The sequence below is a fragment of the Dipodomys spectabilis genome, unplaced genomic scaffold, assembly GCF_019054845.1.
Source record: "Dipodomys spectabilis isolate Male_0828 unplaced genomic scaffold, ASM1905484v1 ptg000059l, whole genome shotgun sequence".
NCBI classification, from domain to species: domain Eukaryota; kingdom Metazoa; phylum Chordata; class Mammalia; order Rodentia; family Heteromyidae; genus Dipodomys; species Dipodomys spectabilis.
The window spans coordinates 4,703,170-4,725,621 of NW_024870736.1; the positions used below are offsets into that span (position 1 = coordinate 4,703,170).

The 22,452-nt window shown below is 35.5% G+C and overlaps 1 protein-coding gene across 2 annotated transcripts in view; it reads left to right on the forward strand.

Annotated features, from left to right (window-relative positions):
• Exoc2 (exocyst complex component 2) overlaps nt 1-22,452 on the forward strand; it is a 193,583-nt gene that overhangs the window by 165,450 nt on the left and 5,681 nt on the right. For both annotated transcript variants that reach the window (XM_042680324.1, XM_042680325.1), the window contains 3 exons: nt 10,194-10,249; nt 12,869-12,991; nt 21,646-21,707. In XM_042680324.1, the coding sequence (XP_042536258.1) occupies nt 10,194-10,249; nt 12,869-12,991; nt 21,646-21,707 (241 nt within the window). The remainder of the gene's footprint in view (nt 1-10,193; nt 10,250-12,868; nt 12,992-21,645; nt 21,708-22,452) is intronic.

A 22,452-nucleotide genomic window follows, 5' to 3' on the forward strand; every position in this document is an offset into this window, starting at 1 on the left:
TTATTGTATTGTCACTGCTAGTGTTCAGAATGATTATATTTGATTAGCCTAGAAAATAGGCTGAGATTTTTCATATACTATATTGTGAAGGATATCTTGCCCTAAAATTTGCATTTAAAAATATATGGCAAAATTATTTATCACTTTGAGAATGAGTATATTAAAACATGAAGACCTGGGGCTTCCAAAAGTTTCCTAGGAAACTTTTCTTTTTTCTAACAAAAGCTTAATTTTGTTATGTAATTACAGGCCTTTCTAATTATCATGCCAATATTAGTACAAATCTTTGTTGCCTTTTTTTTTTCAATTGGTAGGGAGTGTGATGTTTCTTCACATTATTCAATAGATAATTTGCTTGGAAAAAAAAAAAAAACCTCCAAAGTTCTTTCATAGTATTGTTTCAGTTTGACAATAAAAAAGTACATTGTGGGATATTTATAGTATTTTTCAATCTATTTTTATCAGTAGACTAGGAGTGATAACTGATTTAGGGCACAAGGGTTAAAAACAGGAAATGTGGTTTTTTAAGTAGGCAGGATCTCCAGAGTTTCCAGAGTTTGATTTCTTGTAGTATTGTCTGAGTGTCAAGTTTCAAAACAACATTAGGCAGCGTACTTTGAATTCAGTCTTCATTTAAAAGAGTCTGTCCAATTGTCACAGGAAGTGCTTCATGGAAAAATTTGCATTTTTGGTATAGATTCACATGGTTTAGCACTGTTTTCTGTAATTACAATGTTCTTCCTCTTTAACTTTTTGTGCTGTCAGATTAAGTGTAAGTGCTGTGTTTTCTTTGACTATTTGACAATGTTTTCAATAGACTATCATAGTTGAGGCATAGCATATTAATAACAATCAAAATTGAAGTTAAAACAAAAAGGCATGAAGAAGTCAGCGTATAATTTTCTGTGGCCTTTTGAATGACAGTTAGGCATAATAGATCAAAACTAAAAACCTTTCTCCTTCCAGAAAGATATCTTACATAAATTATTCTAATAAAGGGCTGGGAAGTTGGCTTAGTGGTGAAGCGCTTGCCTTGCATGCCTGAGGCCCTGAGTTTGGTTCCTCAGCACCACATAAGCAAAAAGAAAAAAGCCAGAAGTGGTGCTGTGGCTCAAGTGGTAGAGCACTAACTTTGAGCTGAAGAGCTGAGGGACAGCGCCCAGGCCCAGAGTTTAAGGTCCCACGACCAGACCCCCCCCCCAAAAAAAAAAAAATTATTCTACTAAAATACATGAGTATGGGGGTGGTAGAGCACACCTGTAATCCCAGTGCTCTGAAGGCAGAGAAAGGACAACTGTGCTATAAAGTGAGACTATTTCAAAAGTCAAAGAGCTGGAATAGGGCACCAGTGCAATGACTAGACCTGTAATCCTAGAAAATTGGAGGCTGAGAACTGGCAGAAAAGTTCTAGAGAACCCAGTTTAACCTATAGCTGGGTACAATGGCATGTACCTTTCCTCTTAAGTTCAATAGAAGCTAAGATTGGAAGATTGTGGTGCCAGACCATCCCAAGCAGAAATGTCTGTGATACTTCATCCACATGGATAAAAACTGGTCATGGTGGGGGATGCCTGTGCCCATTGATGATGGGAAGCCTAAAAGTAGGCAGATTTAGGCTCTAGCACATGCCTAGCTGGGAAAAAAGACTCTACCCTAAATACAACCAGTGAAAAACAGAGCTAGAGATGCAGTTCAGTGTTATCATTGTCAGCCCACCAACCAGTGAGAGGCCATGGGTTCAGACCCCAGTACTGTCACACATGTGTGTGTACATATACACAGACACACTAAAAAGCTGGGAAAATAGCTGTACTTAGCTATTATTTGCTCTGTATGAATAAGGCCTTGGATTTGAATTAGTGCTGGGGAAAAATACAAAACAAAACAGATTGTTTATCAAGCAAACAAATAATAACAAATGATAGAATGGATGTGGCCAAAAGGGAATACTACTACAGTGTTGGTGGGAATGTAAACTTGTTCAATGGCTCTGGAAAGCAGTATGGAGGTTCCTCAAAAGCATAAACATAGAGCTCCCCTATAACCTAGCAATCCCACTCCTGAGCATTTACCCAAATGACCACAGACAAGGCCACACAAAAGCTACCAGCACAATTATGTTCATTGCAGCATTATTTATCATAGTTAAGATATTGAACCAACCCATATGCCCCTCAGTACATGAATAGATCAAGAAAATGTGGTGTATATACCCAATGGAATGCTATGCTTCCAACAGAAAGAATAGCATTGCCCCATTGATAAGGAAATTGAAAGACCTGGAAAAAAACTCAAATGAAGTAAGCCAGACTGAAAGAAACATAGGCTTCATGGTTTCCCTCATTGTAATAATTAGTATATATCTAGGATAGTTCTAGCAGAGGATCACAATAGCTCAATAGCTGTATACATATGACCATATAAAATGATGTTAATTGAAATGAACTCCAAGATAAGGAAACAAGAGGGTTTTTTGTTTTTGTTTTGTTTTTTTAATGTACTGTATGAAGTTATTTCTTTTTTTCTTTCTTTTTTTTCCCCCTTTGGTTTATCCCCTATTGTCACCGTTTTTGATTCTGGTACCCCGTGTCTTGTATATACATTTATCTGTTTGTTTTTAATTTTATTGTAAAGGTGATGTACAGAGGGGTTATAGTTACATACATAAGGTAGTGAGTACATTTCTTGTCAAACATTATTACCCCTCCATATATCTGATTTGGGGAAGGGAAGAGGAGTAACAAAATGGTGCAACAAAGGACAAAGGGTGAACCAATGCAGCAGCATAAGACACTATGTTGGAAATGAACTTTACAACTTGGGTGGAGGAAAGGTGGGAAATCAGGGGAGGGAAGGTAAGAGGAAAATGAGAAGAGGGATAACAATATTTGACACGAAATGTACTCATTACCTTACTTATGTAATTGTAACCCTTCTATATCACCTTTACAAAATTAAATTTTTAAAAAAGAGAAGATTGTATATACTATGGTATTGTTTTATAACACTAAATACTGAAAAGAGCATAAGAGAATAATTAAATACATCATGGTATATACATACTGTAAAGTAATATACTACCACTGAAATCTATAAAGTAGATATATGCTTTTAAGAAGAAACTAATTAAAAAATGAGCTAAGGACTTTAGAAGAAAGTAAGTGGCAAGGAAGCATATGAAAAGATGACTCAACACTATAGTCATTAGGGAAGTGCAAATTCAAACAGCAGTGATTAGCCACTACATACCTGTTAGAATGACCAAGTCTAAAATTCTGACAACACCCAAATGCTGGGAAGAGGAACAGGAACTCTTCTTTGCCAGTGGAATACTAAATGTTTCATCCAGTTCAGAACACACTTGGCAGTTGCTTAACAAAATTAAACATATTTTCATTGTAAGATCTAGCAGTGACATTATTTTGTATTTACCCAAAGAATCTAAAAATTTAGATCCAGACAAAAACCTGCAACTTCATTCATAATTGCTGGAACTTGAAAGCACTTAAGTCCTTCAGTAGGCAAATGAACAGATAAGCTAATTATATCTAGATTTATACAAAAGTAAAGATGAGCTGGCAAGTCATGAAAAGACATGGAGGGATCTTCAATTCATGTTGCAATGTAAGAGACCAATCCAGAAGACTTCATTTATAGTGTATGATTTTAACTGTATGATTCTTTCTTTCTAGAAAAGGCAAGATTATGAGGACAGTGATTTCAAGGAGTTAGTGAAAGAGGATGAATAAGCACAGCATGTAACATTTTTAGGGCAGTGAAAACACTGTGTGACACTATAATGGTGGGTATATGCTGCTATACATCTATCAAAACCTATAGAATGGCCAGTTACAAGAGTGACTGATCTTTGGTGTGTGTATGAAGTGTTACTGAAGGTAATAGTTAGGAGACTGTTGCGTAGTAGCAGAGTTAATGGTATATCTTTATCTTTTGCTGAACTTTACTGAGAAAGTAACTGCTCTAAATATAAAGACTATCTTTTACTAAAATAATGGTTGTGTTATGGAATAGTTAAGTTTCAAGAAGAAATTGTATAGTGTAACTTTATTTCTTAGAAAAATATTTTATTTATAGTATAAAATCTAATATAAGAATATACAGTAGGCTGTCTATAATTACTTCTAGTGGAAGGAATAAAAAGAGTTAATTGAACTTTTATTATTGTGTAAATTGTTCTTGTCTTTTGTCATTTCTTTTCTGAGACTTTTTAAAATTTCAAAATAAAGAATTAAGAACAAAGCCTTGATCAATCAAAAATGTTTAATATTCTGTTAATTAATTTAGACACTTTACCATAGCAGTCTGCTTAGTAGTTTGTCCAAATTATTAAGAAGAATCAAATTTGTCTGTACACTTTGCAAGTCATTTTCCATATATTAAGGACAACCTGAAACTCAAGTTAATTGATTTTCCAAGTTATGATTTAAACCAGAACAACATTCCAGTAAACAGCTGTGTACTTTTTATCTACTATGCAAAAGTTATTACTAAAAATTATTCCCATGAGATAGACACATGCAGAACACTGATATCCTTTTAACAAGTACTGGCACCATTTTTGCACTAGTGGTGCTCAATTTTGTCATTAAGTAGAAACCCTGTCATTGTTCAGGTGAACAATTTTATATTATGCAATCACTTTTTTATACTGTTTAGGGGCAACTCATAGTTCTTCTCTCCCATGTGCAAGATGGACCTTGATGGTATTAAGCCTGGTATCTTCTCACACAAATGTAAGCCCTGTGAGGAAAGGATCTGAAGATGTGTCCCTGTAGCTACTACCATATCCTCAGCACCTGGAACAACGTCCACCATATATGATAGTAAATAGTAAATATTTTTAGTGACGTGCCTTTCCAAATTCATGTGACTTCCCTACTTGATTAACAGAAGAAAAAAAAAACTGAGCAAGGAAGCTGCTCTTCTGTTTTGATTATTGAAAGCTGGTTCTTCTGTTGAAAATGTTAAGTTGTACTGCTGATTTACAGGAAGCTCAATGTGCACATAGCAGCCAACATGTCCTTACTCAAAGTAGAGATGAGCTTTGTTGTCTCCATGGGGAATTTCCACACAAGGCTACTAGATTAATTGCTAAGTGATAGTCTGGGTTGATATTGTGTGGGTGGGGGCACTTTTTTGGTCAAATATCATGACACATTCTAATTTCATATTCAGACAATAGAGAAGTTACATATATTATAAATGCTTAGACACTGTTTCCCATTCCCTCACTTCAATAACATGGAAAGTTTGTGGGGGTTTAATCTGTGGGTAACCTTTCTAAAAGCCATACTTATTACTATAGCATAATAATGTGGCACATTTTTACACTTCCAAGAAACAAGTTAGTTTGCCTTTTTTTTTTCTGTGCATGCCATCACATTGATAGTTGCTTCCCTAATGGTGTCTACTCCATGTATTTGGCATTTTATACTCTACTACGCTTTAAGTGCAAGCTAGAATCTAGTTTTTGTAACACATGTCCACTATGTTATACATCTTCATCTTTCTAAATATCTAGCATGTAGCATTCAACAAACACTTTACTGGTTTACTGTTTGCAATTAGCTGTTAGTTTAGAAACACAGCTAGAAAAATAAAGTTAATTTGGAAAACTGATTTAACCTTAGCAACATTCTACTCTGCTTATACTTACTTTACTCAAATTGTATTTTTCAAATGGCTTTTTACACATACTCTCAGAGGAACTTCTGCTTTCCTACAGTTGGTGAGAAGTAACAGATGCTTTTTCAGAAAACATTTTCTTTTCACATTAACAGAGGCACTTAATGTTTAGCTCTAAGAACTCAGTGGTATGCAAGACAGACATATTTACCTTCTTTTTCTTTTTCATTCATTACTATAGCCATTGTCATAGGTTCTGGGTTTAAAAATGTAAGGAAGATGATGCTTGGATCCCTATGCTTATACTTTGCAGCCCAGTAGAAGAAGTAGGGGTTACTCAGGTAATTAATTACACAGACAAATGTGTAGCTATTACAGTGGGAGAGAGGACCCAGCACTCTAAGAGGAGGTGAGCCACATACAGTACGAGGGAAGAGAGAACCGGTGTCTAAAGCCAGTCATTGCACCTCCTCCATTCCCCAAATCGAAAAATACCATTTTGGCCTGGCATCTGTGGCTCACACTTGTAATCTAGCAACTCAGGAGGCTGAAATCTGAGGATCATGGTTCAAAGCCAGTCCAGGCAGGAAAGTCCATGAGACTTTTATCTCCAATTAACCACCAGAAAACCAGAAGTGGCACTGAGGCTCAAAGTGGTAGAGCACTATCCTTGAGCAAAAGAGCTCAGGGACAACACCCAGGCCCTGAGTTCAAGCCCCATGACCCACAAAAAAATATCCCTCTGGCAGCTATCTAATGGTGTCTAGAATGTAGTGGGATCTAGTAAATTTACATTAACTGACTGAAGGAGAACTGTTAGTCACTTCCTTAGAAGGAAAATAACATAACTTGAATAGTCAGTTTTATAAAAATGCTTTGTTTAGCATAATAGATACCTTCTGGAAAGGAACAAGTGATTGATTTTTACATTTTACCTTTTTTTATTCTTTGAGAGAATGTCTTGCCATACTGGTCATGTTAACCTGGAACTTGAGCTCCTCCTACCTCAGCCTCTTAAGTGGTGGAGTTACACAGGTGTGTCCCACCTAGTTATTTAATTATAACTAGGACTCATATTGCTTTGGGAGGTTAAAACAGCTTTACTAAGCTCTACCTCAAGCCCAGGGACCTTTTTTCAGAGATCAGTGTCACAAAGCCTTTGTGATCTTCATTGCCTGACATAGTAGGATCACTATGTCTGTCTGTCATGGGGACCAAATGATTTCCCTTTCCTTTTTTTCTGGTATTATTACTTGTTTTGTGGGGAGAAATTCTGAAAATCAATTCTTCCCTTTTGTTTTTTTTTCATAGAGGTGAAATCTCGAAGAAATAAAATTTGTACATGCCTCCTTGCTTCTTATTATTACCCATGTGAAACCTGTGGTGGTCAGCCCAAAATAGGAAGCTATTTTTGTCAGAAATTTCTATCTTCAGAGGAAAAACTTCCTTCCATTCTATTTTCTTAGTACCTTTCAAATACTACTGAATTATCAGGAAGGAGCAAAATGTATGTCAGGGACTATAGTTTGTAGACAGGATATAAATACTTGGCTAGAAGGCATGTTATTTTCTCTGTCTTAAACTCATGCTGTCTACATTTGCCTGCTACAACCTGTAAGACTGTTGCTCATGTTAAAGTAAGGTTCTTTTAAGTAGAAAAGAATACTGAACAAGCACATAAGCTACACAATGGTAGCAAATAGCCCAAATGCAGTATCCAATATAACAATATAATTGTGGTGAACTATCATGAACTATCTGTCACAACTCTGTGCAGTTTCACACAAAGTACTCTGGAAGGTGGAATTTTAGTATAATTTGTTTGTTATACTTTGCCTCAAATGCATATGCTACTTACTCAGTTTGGGAAGAGTTTCTAAGCTGCTCTAATTTGTAGATTTTTCCTTGATACAACACAAATACATTTATAAACAAAATGTTTTTTTTGCAGAAATACGGTTCTTCTGGTCAAAAGTATTCTTGCTGTTATTACTTGCTGTTATTATGTTGGCTAACTTAAATGTGTGTTTTTATTAGTGTGTTTTAATGTGTGTTTTATTAGTAATAATTAGTCTAATAGCTGTTACAGGAAATGATTTTTTTTTTTTTTTATATCAGAGTCAGAAAGGAGTTAAGTTCATAGCAGTCTGCCACTGAGCATGACATTTTCTTGCTTAATTCTTTTTTTTGTCAAGGTGATGTACAGAGGGGTTACAGTTACCTTACATTAGTTAAGTAATAAGTACATTTCTTGTCAAACTTATTACCCTTTCCCTTATTTTTCTCCTTTCCCTCCCCCTACTCCCACTCCACCCTCTTGCTTAGTTCTAAGTCTCATTTTTAGCTTTTTAGTTAGCACTCTGGCCCCATTCTTTATTTATATAGAACAGTTTTAAAAATTACAAACCACCCTTAAATTTTTGTTCACCATTGCTAGAACATTGTGAGAATCCAAACTCTCCTGACTTTTGTACTTTTTAAAAAAATTTTTTTATTGTGAAAATACCGTACAGAGGGGTTACAATTACATGGACAAGGTAATGAGTACATTTCTTATCAAGCATTGTTGTCTCCTCCTTTGTTTCCCCTTCCCATCCCTTCCCATCCCATCCCATCCCATCCCATCCCATCCCATCAACCCCTCCTCCCCTCAGCCCAGCCAAAGTTGTAAAGTTCATTTTTCAACATAAGGACTTGTACATCTCATTGTTGCAATGGGTCCACCTGTATCCCTATTTAAATGGTTTGTTTTTTCCCTTCCCCTCCACAAATTATACCAACATCAAATACAAGCGGGGAAGGGCAAAAACAAACCATTTAAATAGGGATACCGGTGGACCCTGACTTTTGTTCTTATAGTAGCAATTGATGGGATCCTAATTTCCTTAGGACAGAGGCTATTGCATTTTTTTTTTTTTTTGGCCAGACCTGGGATTTGAACTCAGGACCTGGACACTGTCCCTGAGCTTTTTTTGCTCAAGGCTAACATTCTAACACTTGAGCCACAGCACCACTTGCGCCTTTTTTTTTCTATTCATGTGGTACTGAGGAATCAAACCCAAGGCTTCATGCATGCTAGGCAAGCACTCTACCACTAAGTCACATTCTGAGCCCTGCATTTTCTTCTTTTAGTTTCTTACACTCATCATGGGCTTAATATTATGCCTATGTTTTAGTGAATGTAGATGAATGTACATGAACAGACCTTCCATAGAATTGCAGTTAAAAGACCCTAGATCTGAGACAGTGATCAGACTCGGGCCAGAGGGTACATCTATGAGCTGTACAACAGCAGGAAGCCAGTCAGTGTTACTCTCCTCTAATGTGAAGAAAGCTGCTCCAGTCTCTAAATTAGTTTTACTTTCATTTATCAGCATATTATATAGGCTTTTATGTTCTTCTGTCCTCCCATATAATACTTATTCTGTTGTAATTTCCCTTTTCTCAGAAAGAAGCAGTTCATATCTGTATTATATTTATAATTCTTCACTCAGAATTTTCAAGTATCCCATCAACATTGTTATTCATGTCTAAAAACGTACATATATACATAATTAGCCCCTATACTTTCTTATATATTATCATACGTGACAGAATCCAAAGCCAGTTGTATATTTAGAGTCTGAAGGTGCCCATCCAAAAACTTGATTATATTTTATGGTCTTTCTCAACTTTGCTAATTAAGCGAAAGGAGGGGCAATGTTGTAAGTCTATGCTTAATAATGTATTTATGCAAGTATATGTGGTTTTGCAAAAATAGCATTTTCTTATTTTATATGCAAGATATTGGTGATGAAACTCTAATGGAACATTCAGAGGTCAGAGAAGACAAGCATTGCTCCTTTCATCCTCTGCAGTGTCACGATTTTTATAACCATTTGACAGAGGAGTAGACTAAGACTCAGGCCTTCTCTCCAAAATCCACAGCTAGTAGGTGTTGAAACTGAGGTTTGCTTGTAAAATGTGGCCTTAACCTCAGCACTCATACATCTTCTGGGTGCTATTGAGTGAAGGCATGCTCATTGTTTCTGGAGCTATAATCGAAAATCATTTATACAGTGCTTAACTTGCTTTACAGAATCAGATCAGTGTTTGTTTCTGAGAGGTTTCTCCTCAAAGTGATACCTTCAGTTCAGAATTGTCGTTCTTTTACCTTTGGAAGTAATAGGCTATGATACCTAATGTACATTTTATGAAGTTTTGTTAAAAATCATCCTTCTGTTCATTGAGTTTGTCTGCTATTGATATATATTCATGAAGAAATAGAAAGGCATTTTTGAATTTTATTTTTGAAGTAAGTTGACTAATAGCTTATAATCAGCATTTAAGGAAATTCCCAATTTAACCTTTGTTTGATCTGTATGAAAACAGTCCTGTCAACCATTTGATTCTCAAAAGGAAACAGATAGTGGTGGTAGTGCTGCTGCTGCTTTCTGTTTCTCCCCACTCAGGATCTCGAGGCACAGCACAGCCTATGCTAATTCCAGCAGGAAAGAGGCTGGCTCTGCTCTCACTAAATACCTGTTTCTTCCTCATCTCCATTTCAGGTGTCAGAAATTACTTAAAAGAAGCATTAGTGAATATAATTGCTGTGCATGCAGAGGTAAGCTGTTATTAACTGTTCCTAAGAAAGGAGGATAACTAAAAAGGAAAACGAGAGGAAAAAAAGGCAAACTCAATTACTATCCCCTGCTTCAGAATTGTACAGGTTTTTTTTCTTTTTTTCTCCTTGTATTTTAATTATTATATTATAAAGGTGATCAATCAGATGAGTTTCAGTTACATAGTCAGATAAGGGATGAACAATGTCACTCCTTTCCTCTCCCAGTTTTTCCCTCCTATCCACACCCACTGTTGTATAGTTCATTTTCAACATTTCATTTTCCTTTTTGTCTTGTTTGTTCATTTATCTGTCTCTGGGAAGGGTGACTGAGGGTATGAACACAGAAATGGTGGGACAAAGCATGAACAAATGCAGAAGTGGTACTCACTAGACACTATGTACAAGTTTTTTTTCATGATAATTCAGTAATATTTGGAAGGTACCAAAAAATAGAATGGAAGGAGGTTTTACCTCTAAAGATGGAAATTTTTATTATCCTCTTTTAGCCAGACTACAAATAAGCTTTGGTGTGTCTTTCCTGTTGCATATATTGTGGGGATTCCAGAAAAGTTAGAAACTTGCTGGAAAGACAGGCTTTCAGGGTAGCTGAAGTCAAAAAGAAGTAGATGTGTAATTTCTTATCAATAGTGTTGGCTTAGGAACTTATTGTTTTGTGCATAAACATGTTTTCCCTGAAGCATTATCACCTGAAGTTTCATGCTAACATCTTTTCTAAACATCCTGGGAAGATGACCCTTTTTGGGAACATTAAGCTGCCACAAAGGGTACCACAGCTACCAACCACTCTCACCACAACGATGACCCATTTTCACCCAGTGATTTCTTAGTCCATTACTCATTGCTTTGCCAACATTTAACCCACAGATTGATGGGAAACCAGATAAAATAGGGCAGAGTGAAGCTGTTACCATTAAGTGATTACTACTTTTGCCTAAGTACCTCTCAGCTTATGTTCCAGATACGTTCCTCTAGGCTTATCCTGCTTCTCCATCCAGAGACACTGAGGCTATTGTGGTGAAGTTGAAAAGCTAAAGAACAGTAAAGATAATAAAGAAATTGCCACCTATTTCCTAAGTTTGAAGTAATTTGAGCACACTTTATTTAGTATGCTATAATTTTCATTTCTTAGTAAAAAAGGAAGCAAATTTCTCTATAAAAATGGTTTTTATGACATTTAACTCCTACAGACCTCTTTATAATTAGGAATAGTATTTAATTGTGGCTTTTATCAGGAATATAAAAATGGTAGTATTGTTAAAATCTGAGTATACTTGACATAATCAGTGCTGGAACATTCCAATTGCATATAATCAGTGACCTTGTTGATTTGTGTTAAGGCAGATTAGCTGATGGCCATTGTCAGTAACCTGAGATTATAAATAGCTGGTTTTCAAGTCCTCTTTCAGTTTAGATCAATGACTAAAAGTATCATTGTACTCCTAATGTTTGTCACATGTTCTTAAATTGTCAGAATTTTTTTTTGAGCAATTCAGTTATGTTTGGGTTGGTGATGATTTAATTAATACTAGTGACTCAATCAAAAGAAAAAAAGCAAAAGCTAGAAATAAAACATCATTTACTTTAGGTTATAAATCAGGAGAGTAAAATGTTTTGGTAAGCCCAAGTATAGTATCTCTCAGTTTAAAAGTGTTGAATGTTAAAGTTTGAAAATAATGTTCTATGTTGAACAAATAAAAGAAAATAATGTATTTAGTATAGCATAAAACTAGAGACCTTTTCCAGTACAGAGTTGCAACTCAGTGTGAAGGGCTTTGAAATATTCTAAGGACAGTCTGACACAAGTTTTTTTGTTTTGTTTTTAAGAGACAAAGTCTCACTTTGTTGGTCAGCCTGGCCTCCAGCTCTTGGGCTTAGCTAATCCCCTGATTTCATCTTCTTAAGTAGCTGGGATGACCAGAATGTACCACCTCAGCCTCAGCAGCTCGTTATTTTTCTTAATTGTGGCAAAATAACTATCTGTAGTATATTTTTCTAATCTCTTCTTTAGAAATTATATTTATTTCCTTTGAGAGGCCAATAAAAGGAAATCTTCAAAACAATTTTCAGTTGGTCAACATCAACAATACCTTTTAAATTTTTATTTTTAATAATGTATTTTAAAAAAAACTTGTCACTAATCGTTTAAATAGGGATACAGGTGGACCCATTGCATCAATGAGATGTACAAGTTGTTATGTCGAAAACGAACTTTACAACTTTGGGTGGGGGAAGGGAGGGGCGAGGAGGATTGGGGGGGTTGGGGGGGGAACGATGGGGAGGGGAAACAAAAGAGGAGGCTACAATGCTTGATAAGAAATGTACTCATTATCTTGCCCATGTAATTGTAACCCCTCTGTACAGTATTTTCACAATAAAAGAAGTAAAAAAAAAAAAACTTCACTGATCAGTTAATATAATTGAAATTTATGTCTATTTTTCATTCATAACTTTGGCCTTTTAAAAATATGACTTAGAAAATCTACATATAAGTTTTATATGCTACTTCTTTTTAATAAATTTAATAAATTTATTAAATTTAAGTATGATAAAAAAATCCCCATAATTCAGTGTTTCTTTTTACTTTAAACCTTACATCAGGTGTTCACTATTTCCAAAGAATTGGTGCCACGAGTCCTGTCTAAGGTGGTAGAAGCAGTTTCTGAAGAGCTGAGTAGACTGATGCAGTGTGTCTCATCCTTCAGCAAAAATGGAGCATTACAGGTAGCAAAATTATTCAAATCTGTGTTAAATTTTTATTTTTATTTAAAATATATAAGTATACTTACCATTTTACAATGTACAGACTGGTTTTTGATTTTAGGGCAGACGTGTATCATCTTTCTTGCATGAACCATAACCACAGTGTTCTAAAGTTTCTATTCCAGACTTAGAAGTAGAGTAAAACCATGGTCTTATAAACATTATCTAAATGCAGATTCTTTCAATAACATTGTGATTTTTTTTAAAAACATGTTGTACTTTACTATATTCAATTTCACATAAAATTTCCCAGTTCCCCCCACACATAGGAAATTTGTAATAACTTTAGTAAGTATCACCAAAGCATTGAATATAATGTACATTTAAACTACCAGTAGCTGTCTCATTGTACTCATGTTCCATTAGCCTATATCCTAGTTATTTAAATTTTATAATAAAACTTTTTTAGACTAGTTGATTCTTAGTACACATGTAAAGTAAACTGGTAAGAATCTAGGTGTTCAGGAAAATAAAAGAGTGATTTCCTACCTGTGAGCTATTTGTATACAAAGAACATTGGGGTTGTGTTTTTAAAATAATGGGGTTGGAGCTTTACCACAATGGTAGACAGAAATGCCTGGGACTCTGGCTACCTACCTTCCACAGATAACACCTGCAGCCTTGAGTAACATTTTTATTAAAATTCAAAACAAAACAAAAACACTATCTGGAGACCCAGAGAGTGAGTCAGTGAGTGAACAAGTTCTAGAGGAAATAGCACCTGTACCAGAATACAGAGCTTGCTATCTTTCTGGTTTAAACCATAGGCTCCAGGGAAGTTCAACTATAGAAAAGTGAAAAAAATATCCAGAGAGTAGAAAGTAGGCACCATAAGATCTGATACATACTCACTACCTCAACTCTTTGGCTGGCTCATAAGACATGTCTCTAGACTGGCTAAGGCTACAGGAACAGAAGTAAGCATGGCACTGCTATCTTAGAGCCAGAACTATTGTTCAGTATGGATCCAAATAATGTAATTACATGCTAAAACAAGCAAAGCAAAAGGTCAGCATTCTATAGGGGCATGTAACAGTCTAGAATCTCCAAACATATTCACAGAGTCCAGGATATAAATTTAAAAGTAACTGAAATTTTATGAAAATAGACAAATAAAACAGGAAACCACTGCCCACATAATAAAGATAGTCAACTGAGCCCAACCTCAAGATGACCCAGTGTTTGGATATAGCAGACCTAGAGTTATGACCAGTGATGGAAAGGAGATATACTTATAATGAATCAAAAATTAAGTTCTCAGCCATGAAATAGAAATCATTTGAAAAACAACAACCTGAGTGGAAAATACAATATATAACTTTTTTAATCTAGTAGATGAGTATAGCAGTATATAAAGGATACAGGAAAAAGTCACTTAGCTTGTAAACCAATGGAAATTATCCAGTCGAAGAATAGAGAAAATAGTAATTGGGAAAAATAAACAACTCCAGGAATTCCTCAATGTCAGCACATCTAGCATGCATGTAAGTAGGTTTTGAAAGCAATGAAGTTGGCCAATCAGCACAGGAAAGGAAGGTCAGGAAAATGAAAAGTAACATGGAAATATGATGTCATTTGGACATCAAGATAAAGAAACTTAAAGATCGACAATACCAAATTGTCAAGAACATACAAGAAATGGAACTCACATGCAATTGGGGAAGTAAAATAGTTCAATTTGGTGGAAATGCTTTTGTTTCTTTTAGAACTAAACATACACATACTCTGTGACCCAGCTATTTGAATCTTCATGATGGCTAGAACTGAAAATGTACCCTCAAAGGAAAGAAGGAAGGGAAGGGAAGGGAGGGAGAAGGGAAGGAGGGAGGGAAGGAAAGGGAGGGAGGTGGGTAGGAGGAGAGAGAGAAGGAAGGAAAACCACTTACAAGAATACAGGGCATGCCAATGTAATTGTAACTCCTCTGTAGGGTATTTTCACAATTTAAAAAAAAAAAAGAATACAGGGCAATCTTATTCATAATAGTCCAACCTGAAAACCCTCCAATTGTCTATAAATAAAATAAACTGCCATATAATCACCTAAGCAAATGTTTTTCGCTATTAATAAAAGGACAAACTACTGAAAATATAGAGGCATCTTGGGAAGTTTATACATTAAAAGCTTTTCACAAAATATATGTGTGCTGTGTAGATTCATACATGCAAGTTCTAGTATAAACAACTACTCTGGTAGAAATAGTGGTTTCTTTTGGGTGCCTAGTTTTAATTTGAAAGTATGTGAAGGAGGTTGTATACTTTGATATGGCTTTCCACCACATAGGTATGTACACTGGCTAAAGCACTCCTAGAAGACCTTGAGATTGTGGCAGTTGTGTGAAATGTAAACTCTAAATAAAAAGAAATAACTAATGCCAACCACAGTGGCACTCACCTGTAATCCTAGCTGCTTGGGAGACAAAGATAAGAGGTTTGTGATTTGAGGTTAGACCAGGGACAAGCAAGACCTTTTTCAAAAACAAGGCAAACCTCCTAGCTACATAAGAGATAAAGTAAAAGAATCATGGTTAGAGGCTATCCTAGGCAAACAAAGTGAGATGCCCATATGAAAACAAACAAAAGCAAAAGTGCTGGGGCCATGGCTCAAGTGATAAGAACCCTTGCCTAGCAAGGGTGAAGTCACTACTGCCAAAAGAAAAGCACAACTGGCATGTATAGTCTAATTAAACTGTGTGTGACGGAATGGTGATAGTTACGTGACACATTCAAGTAAATATTAATGACAGAGCCTGTGAGTAGTTACTGTAAAATTTTTCAAAGTCAATATGTTGGAAATTTTTCATAGTAAAATAGTGGAGGAGAAAAGGAATGGGAAACATTTGTTATTTAGTTAGAGAAATCTATTACAAAAATTTATGCTGCATTTCCATTTGCCACCAAATTTTTTTAATTTTCATCAACACTTTGATTTATATATTAAGTTGAAAGGTTGATTATTATAATGGTCTCATCACTGAAGATCAATAGTATACATAGTGTAATGATGAAGCTAAATGAAAAAAAAGATTGCTCTATCAACCTTGGTGGTTCACACTCTTCATACATTACCTCTGTAACTCATTTACCTGTAGGCTAAACCCCTCAGATCTAGCAGGCAGACATTGGGAAGAGATACAGACTAAAGTGGAGTTTACTTGATGTACACTATCAAGAGTGCTTGTTAAGAGTAACTGCCTAAACTGAAGTCTGCAATATTTCGATCCCGCTTAGGGACTGTTTTGAAAATGTTTGTTTGAGCTGAACTCCTATTATGTGTTCCTTTTGAGAATGACTATTAGAACCTTCTCTGACACAGGTATCTGAGAGTGTCTGCAGGTTCATATTTGTCACTTTCCAAAGTGCCAGTCTCTGGAACCTTATGAGAGCACATTGAATGAGGAAGGCCAGTACATTTAGCAATCTTTTAGTTTGTCATTTTCTGACTTACAGTTTATAAGTAAACTAAGTTTTTATAATTGGCAAAGTTCATAGTTTACTTGAAATACCTTAAAACTGATTGAATAAAATCAATTCATCTGAAGATTAATTTTGTAGCTATTTAATCTGCCTTCTAAAAATATTCAACTAAAACTTCCACCTTATTTTTCTCTTTGGTATTCTCCTATTATGTCTGTTTTTACATTTACAAGAACATAAAGCAATAGAAGCTGAAATTGTCGTACATTAAACTTTCTAATTACAAATAATTTTACATTTCTAAAGTGCACTGAAAATGAAGCCAAACAACTGCTTTCCAAACTGAAAGTCACTGAATAAACTGATACAAATCAACTTTTATCTAGGTAGCTTACAGAATTTCTAATTAACTGACATGTAAAGAACTAGTTGTGCCTTTTGGTCAGTGTTTTATGTTAATATGCTTCTAAGAATAGGGCAGTTTATATAAGTATTCTATAGTCCATTACTCTCACCATGGGTACTTGTGTCAGAGAATACAGTAAATGGATACAGATCTTATCCATCTGTGGTTCTTCTGGATATCAGGTTACATTTTTTTTTAATTTGTTCATTTATTTGTTTGGTGCCATCACTAGGGCTTAAACTCAAGGCCTGGGCACTCTTCCCTTAGCTTTTTCATTCAAGGCTGGTGCTGTCATTTGAGCCATGCCTTCACTTCCAGCTTTGTGATGGTTAATTAGAGATAAGAATTTCATGGATTTTCCTACCTGGGCTGGCTTCAAACCATGATCCTCAGATGTCAGCCTCATGAGTAGCTGAGATTACAGGCATGAACCACCAGTGCCTAGCTAGGTCATATATCTTCAATTCACATGGAAATGAAGGCTTTGGATTAGCTCTTTATTTTTTTGAGCAGATATATGACATAATACTTTACACTTTTTACTGCAATATATAAAGTACAAAATTCAAGGATGTTCAGTATATCCACAAAGATGTTCAGTCATTATCATAATCAGTCTTTAGAAACAACACTTCATCGATCTAAGGAACTCCAACCCCATTAGCATTCACACTAGTCATCTTCTTTCAACACACTTCCCCACTATGACAACCACCAGCTGACGGCTACCTATTCTGTTATCTATTCTGAAATTTTAATACAAATGGAACCATGCCAATATGGTCTTTTCTGACTGGCTTCTTTTTCTTGTTATGGTGCTTCCATATTCCACTATGTTATGCCATGTACTAGTACCACAAGCATGTCTTAGTCACAGATTTATTACATGTGGTTTCAACCAAGCATGGTCAGAAAGAAGCATTTTTAAAAATCCAAAGAAATTTCAAAACCAAACAATTTTAATTCCTGTGCGTCCCTTGCATTACTCAGTTGAAGTAGAGAAGATCTCAGTCAAGCCCATGTTATCTTTTTTTAATGTTTTTTATTGTGAAAATACTGTACAGAGGGGTTACACTTACCTGAGCAAGGTAATGAGAGTACATTTCTTATCAATCATTGTTGCCTTTTCCTCTGTTTTTCCCCTACCATCCCTTCCCTCCCACTTCCACAACTACATCCCCCCCCCTCAAACTGTAAAGTTTGTTTGTCAACATAGGAGCTTATACATCTCATTGTTACAATGGGTCAACCTGTATCCCTACTTAAAAATTTTGTTTTTTCCCCTCCCCTCCCCAAATTATACCGACATCAAATACAGTGAAAACAGGGGTTATACCGTGGGGGAGGAACATACAAAGCAACAAAAAAAAAAACACATGGTACCTTATAAATAGGTTAGAAACAATAGCCAGAAAGAAAAAACCACTTGTGTCCCTTTCTTGGGGTTCATTTCACTTAATTTCATCTTATCTGGTCATATTTTGTACTTCAATTGTTGTCTGATATTCTAAATATTACAAATCCTGAGTTTTGAGAAAATCTACCTCCTGAAAAGTAAATTGTACTCCAAAAGCAATATAAAGGTTGTTTAGCCTAAATGATAAAATTTTAGGATTTGTTGAAAGAAATCGTTTTTAGTAGAAGTTGGGTGACATTATTGGGAAAAGAATAAAACATTCATTCAGTACTGAATTCTGAGCATCCTGAACATTTGCCGTTTGTCATCAGTGTTGGTTTCCTTGCAGCCATATACCCATGGATACCAAGGGTCTATTGTACTGTATTTTTATATAAATAATATTCTTTTGCATAAATATATATGCATATATATGTATATGGGTATGTATGTATATTATATATAATATAAATAATATACACCATCTGTATAACAGATAATGGGCATTTGGATTTTTTCCACTTTTATGGCTGATATAAAAAAATGCCTTTCTGAGCATTCCTATACAAATTTTTATATGGACATGTTTTTTTTTTTAAATTGTGAAAATACTATACAGAGGGGTTAAAATTACATGGGCAAGATAATGAGTACATTTCTTATCAAGCATTGTAGCCTCCTCCTTTGTTTCCCCTTCCCATTCCTTCCCATCCTCCTCCCGCCCCCTCACTCAATCCTCCTCCCCCCCCCCCACCATAGTTGTAAAGTTCATTTTTCCACATAATGACTTGTACATATTATTGTTGCAATGGATCCACCTGTATTCCTATTTAAACAATTTGTTTTTTCCCTTCCCCTCCACAAATTATACCAACCTCAAATACAGTGAAAGCAGGGGTTATACATGGGGGAGGGACATACAAAGCAACAAAGAAATAATCTTATAAATGTGTTAGAAACAATCACCTGAAAGAAAAAAAAACATTTGGTTAGGAAAACGAACCCTCAAATATGTATTTTAATGTTTTTGTTTCTTTCATGCATGTGTTTCTAACGCATTCATAAGATTATTTCTTTGTTGCTTTGTATGTCCCTCCCCCACAGTGTAACCCCCGCTTTCACTATATTTGATGTCCGTATAACATGTGGAGGAGATGGGGACAAACAAATCGTTTAAGGATTCAGGTGGACCTGTTGCAACAATGAGAAGTACAAAATGTCATGTCAAAACCAGCTTTACAATGTCGGTGTAGGGGGGGGAAGGGGAGGTATGATTGGGTGGGGGGGAGGGGGGAGGCTGGGAAGGGAGGTCAAGGGTAAACAAAGGAGGAGGCTGCAATGCTTGGTAAGAAATGTATGCATTATCCTGCCCATGTAATTGTAACCCCTCTGTACAGTATGTTCTCAAATAAAATAAAATAAAATTAAAAAAAAAAGAAAAAAAAAACATTTGAATACATATCTTAGGGTTCATTTCCCTAACATCAACTTATCTGACCTTTTCTGCTTGACTGGGACATATACTAGTTATTGCAAATAAGGGAAACCATGGGACCTAAGTTTCTTTGGGCCTGGCTTACTTCACTTAATATAATTTTTTGCAAGTCTTTCCATTTCCTAACAAATGGGGCAATGTCATTCTTTCTGATGGAGGCATAGAATTCCATTGTGTATATATACCACATTTTTTTTTATCCATTCCATCTACTGAGGGGCATTTGGGTTGGTTCCATATCTTAGCTATGGTAAATAATGCTGCAATAAACATAGTCGTGCTGGTAGCTTTAGTGTGGCCTTGTTTGTGAGCATTTGGGTAAATGCCCAAAAGTGGGATTGCTGGGTCATAGGGGAGCTCTATGTGGAGTCTTTTGAGGAACCTCCATACTGCTTTCCAAAGTGGTTGAACAAGTTTACACTCCCACCAACAATGCAGTAGGGTTCCCTTCTGGCCACATCCCCTCCAGCATCTGTTGTTATTAGAGTTCTTGATTTTTGCCATTCTAACTGGGGTGAGGTGTTACCTCAGTGTTGTTTTGATTTGCATTTCTTTTATGGCTAGAGAGGTTAAGCATTTCTTCACATGTCTATTAGCCATCCTTCTTTCCTCTTCAAAGAAGTTTCTCTTTAAGTCTTTAGCCCACTTATTTATTGGGCAGTTGTTTCTTTGAGGATTTGTTGTGTGGGGATTTAATTTTTTGAATTCCCGGTATATTTTAGATATGAGACCCTTGTCTGTTGTAAGGCTAGTGAAGATCTTCTCCCAATCCGTGGGCTTTCTATTAATCTTGCTAGCTATGTCCTTTGTCATGCAGAAGCTCTGCAATTTCATGCAATCCCATTTGATGGACATGTTTTTATTACTCTTAGTGTATACCCCAATGAGGAATGGCTAGTGCATATGGTTATTACTGTATTTAATCTGAGCAACTGCTAGACTGTCTTTCTAAGTGGCTATACTGTTTTATAAGGTTTCAGTTTCTTATTGATTGTAACCATCATAGTGGTTGTGAAATAATATCTTAATTCTGTGAGTTGTCTTTTTGCTTTTTTAATTGTATCTATTTTATCCCAGTAGTTTTTAGTTTTGATGAGGTCCAGTTTATTTTTATTTTCCGTGTTTGTATGTTTGGCATTAAATCTTTGAAGGCTTGTCAAGGTCATGGACATTTACTAAAATAAAGGGTTCCATGTTCATTCTTTTCTGTGTGGAATATTCATTAGTTCTAGTATCATTTGTTGACAAGATTCTTCTTTCCCCATTGCATATTCCTGACACTCTTGTTGAAAATTAATTGATCATAACTGTAAGAGCTGGACTCTTGAGTTCTATACCTTTGGTCTATATATCTGTCCATGTGCTAGTGCTGCACTAACATGACCATTGTAGCTTGGTAATTAACATTTAACCCAGAAAGCGGCTCTTCTGTGTTTCTTAATTTCCATATGAATTTTATGATCTTAATAGGGCTTTACATTGAATCTGTAGAGCTCAGTGTAAACTTGAAAGGAGCATAGCTGTGAGAACACACCTCCTCCACTGTAGGACAGAGGCCTCTCAGGGCCAGTGCTTCAGAGTTTCCTTCCTCTAAGAGCCAGATTAAAAGGCAAATTGCTAGTTAGATAGATTGTTGGAAAAGCATTATACCATTTGTCCTTCTCATAGTAATATTTGTAGCTTTCTGCTGTATATAGTCTTACTTGACTATAAGTTAATTTTAAATAAATAGAGATTTTTTTCATAGCTGATATCATCGGTCTCTTTTTTTGAAAGTCTGTTCCAACCAAGATGGTATATGTCTACCCTGACCTACAGTTATAGGCTAGAGACTGTTCCACTCAGTCCTTGTGTATATTTGATAATTGACATATTTTCCTTTCGTTACTCTTTTTCATCTTTAGGCGAGACTTGAAATCTGTGCTCTGAGGGACACTGTAGCCATTTACCTGACAACTGAAAGCAAGTAAGTACCATATACTCTTGGTCTAAGTATTGTATAAAGATAAAGATGCTTTTTTTAGTGTATTATAAAGGTAAGTAATCAGAGCAAATGCTCATAAATTTGTGTGTGGTAAAGTTGATAGTCTGTGCAGTTGTTTTTAGCTAAAGGGCACAAGCTTACAATAAGCCAGGACTCTAAAAATCAGTTTCTGTAGCACAACATAAAGAAATGAGGTTTAATACACATTGTTTTTATTAATCTAGTCTCCTAAGTAATATGGCAGCATTACATATTTCCTTTTAAAAAAAAAGAGAAAAAGAATTGAGTGATAGTTTGTTCATAGCAGACTAGAAGGACAGTACAATTGTTGTAAATATCAGCATGAAAGGAAACCTTGTGGTTTCTCTGTAGAATTTAGTAGTGGAAATTTGCTGATAATTTTTAACTGTTTTGAATGAAAGTCAGGATTTCCTATCATAGGTAAAGTGAAACAGAATTACTATTTGCCTATACAAAATTGTTTACCACATTCACAATATCTCCAAGAAAATACTGGGTTATAATGTTAATGTGCATGAGAAGTAAGTAGTATACAAACAGGACATCCTGCAGTACACATCTTCATTTCTAGCATTTGATAACATAGTTTATGTCATTGTTCTTATTATCATTACAAAAAAAGACCTTATAAAATATTTTTTTCCTAATAAATGAACTGTGCTTCTCATTCCTATTTCTCATGGTTACAAGAAGCCATTTCCATATG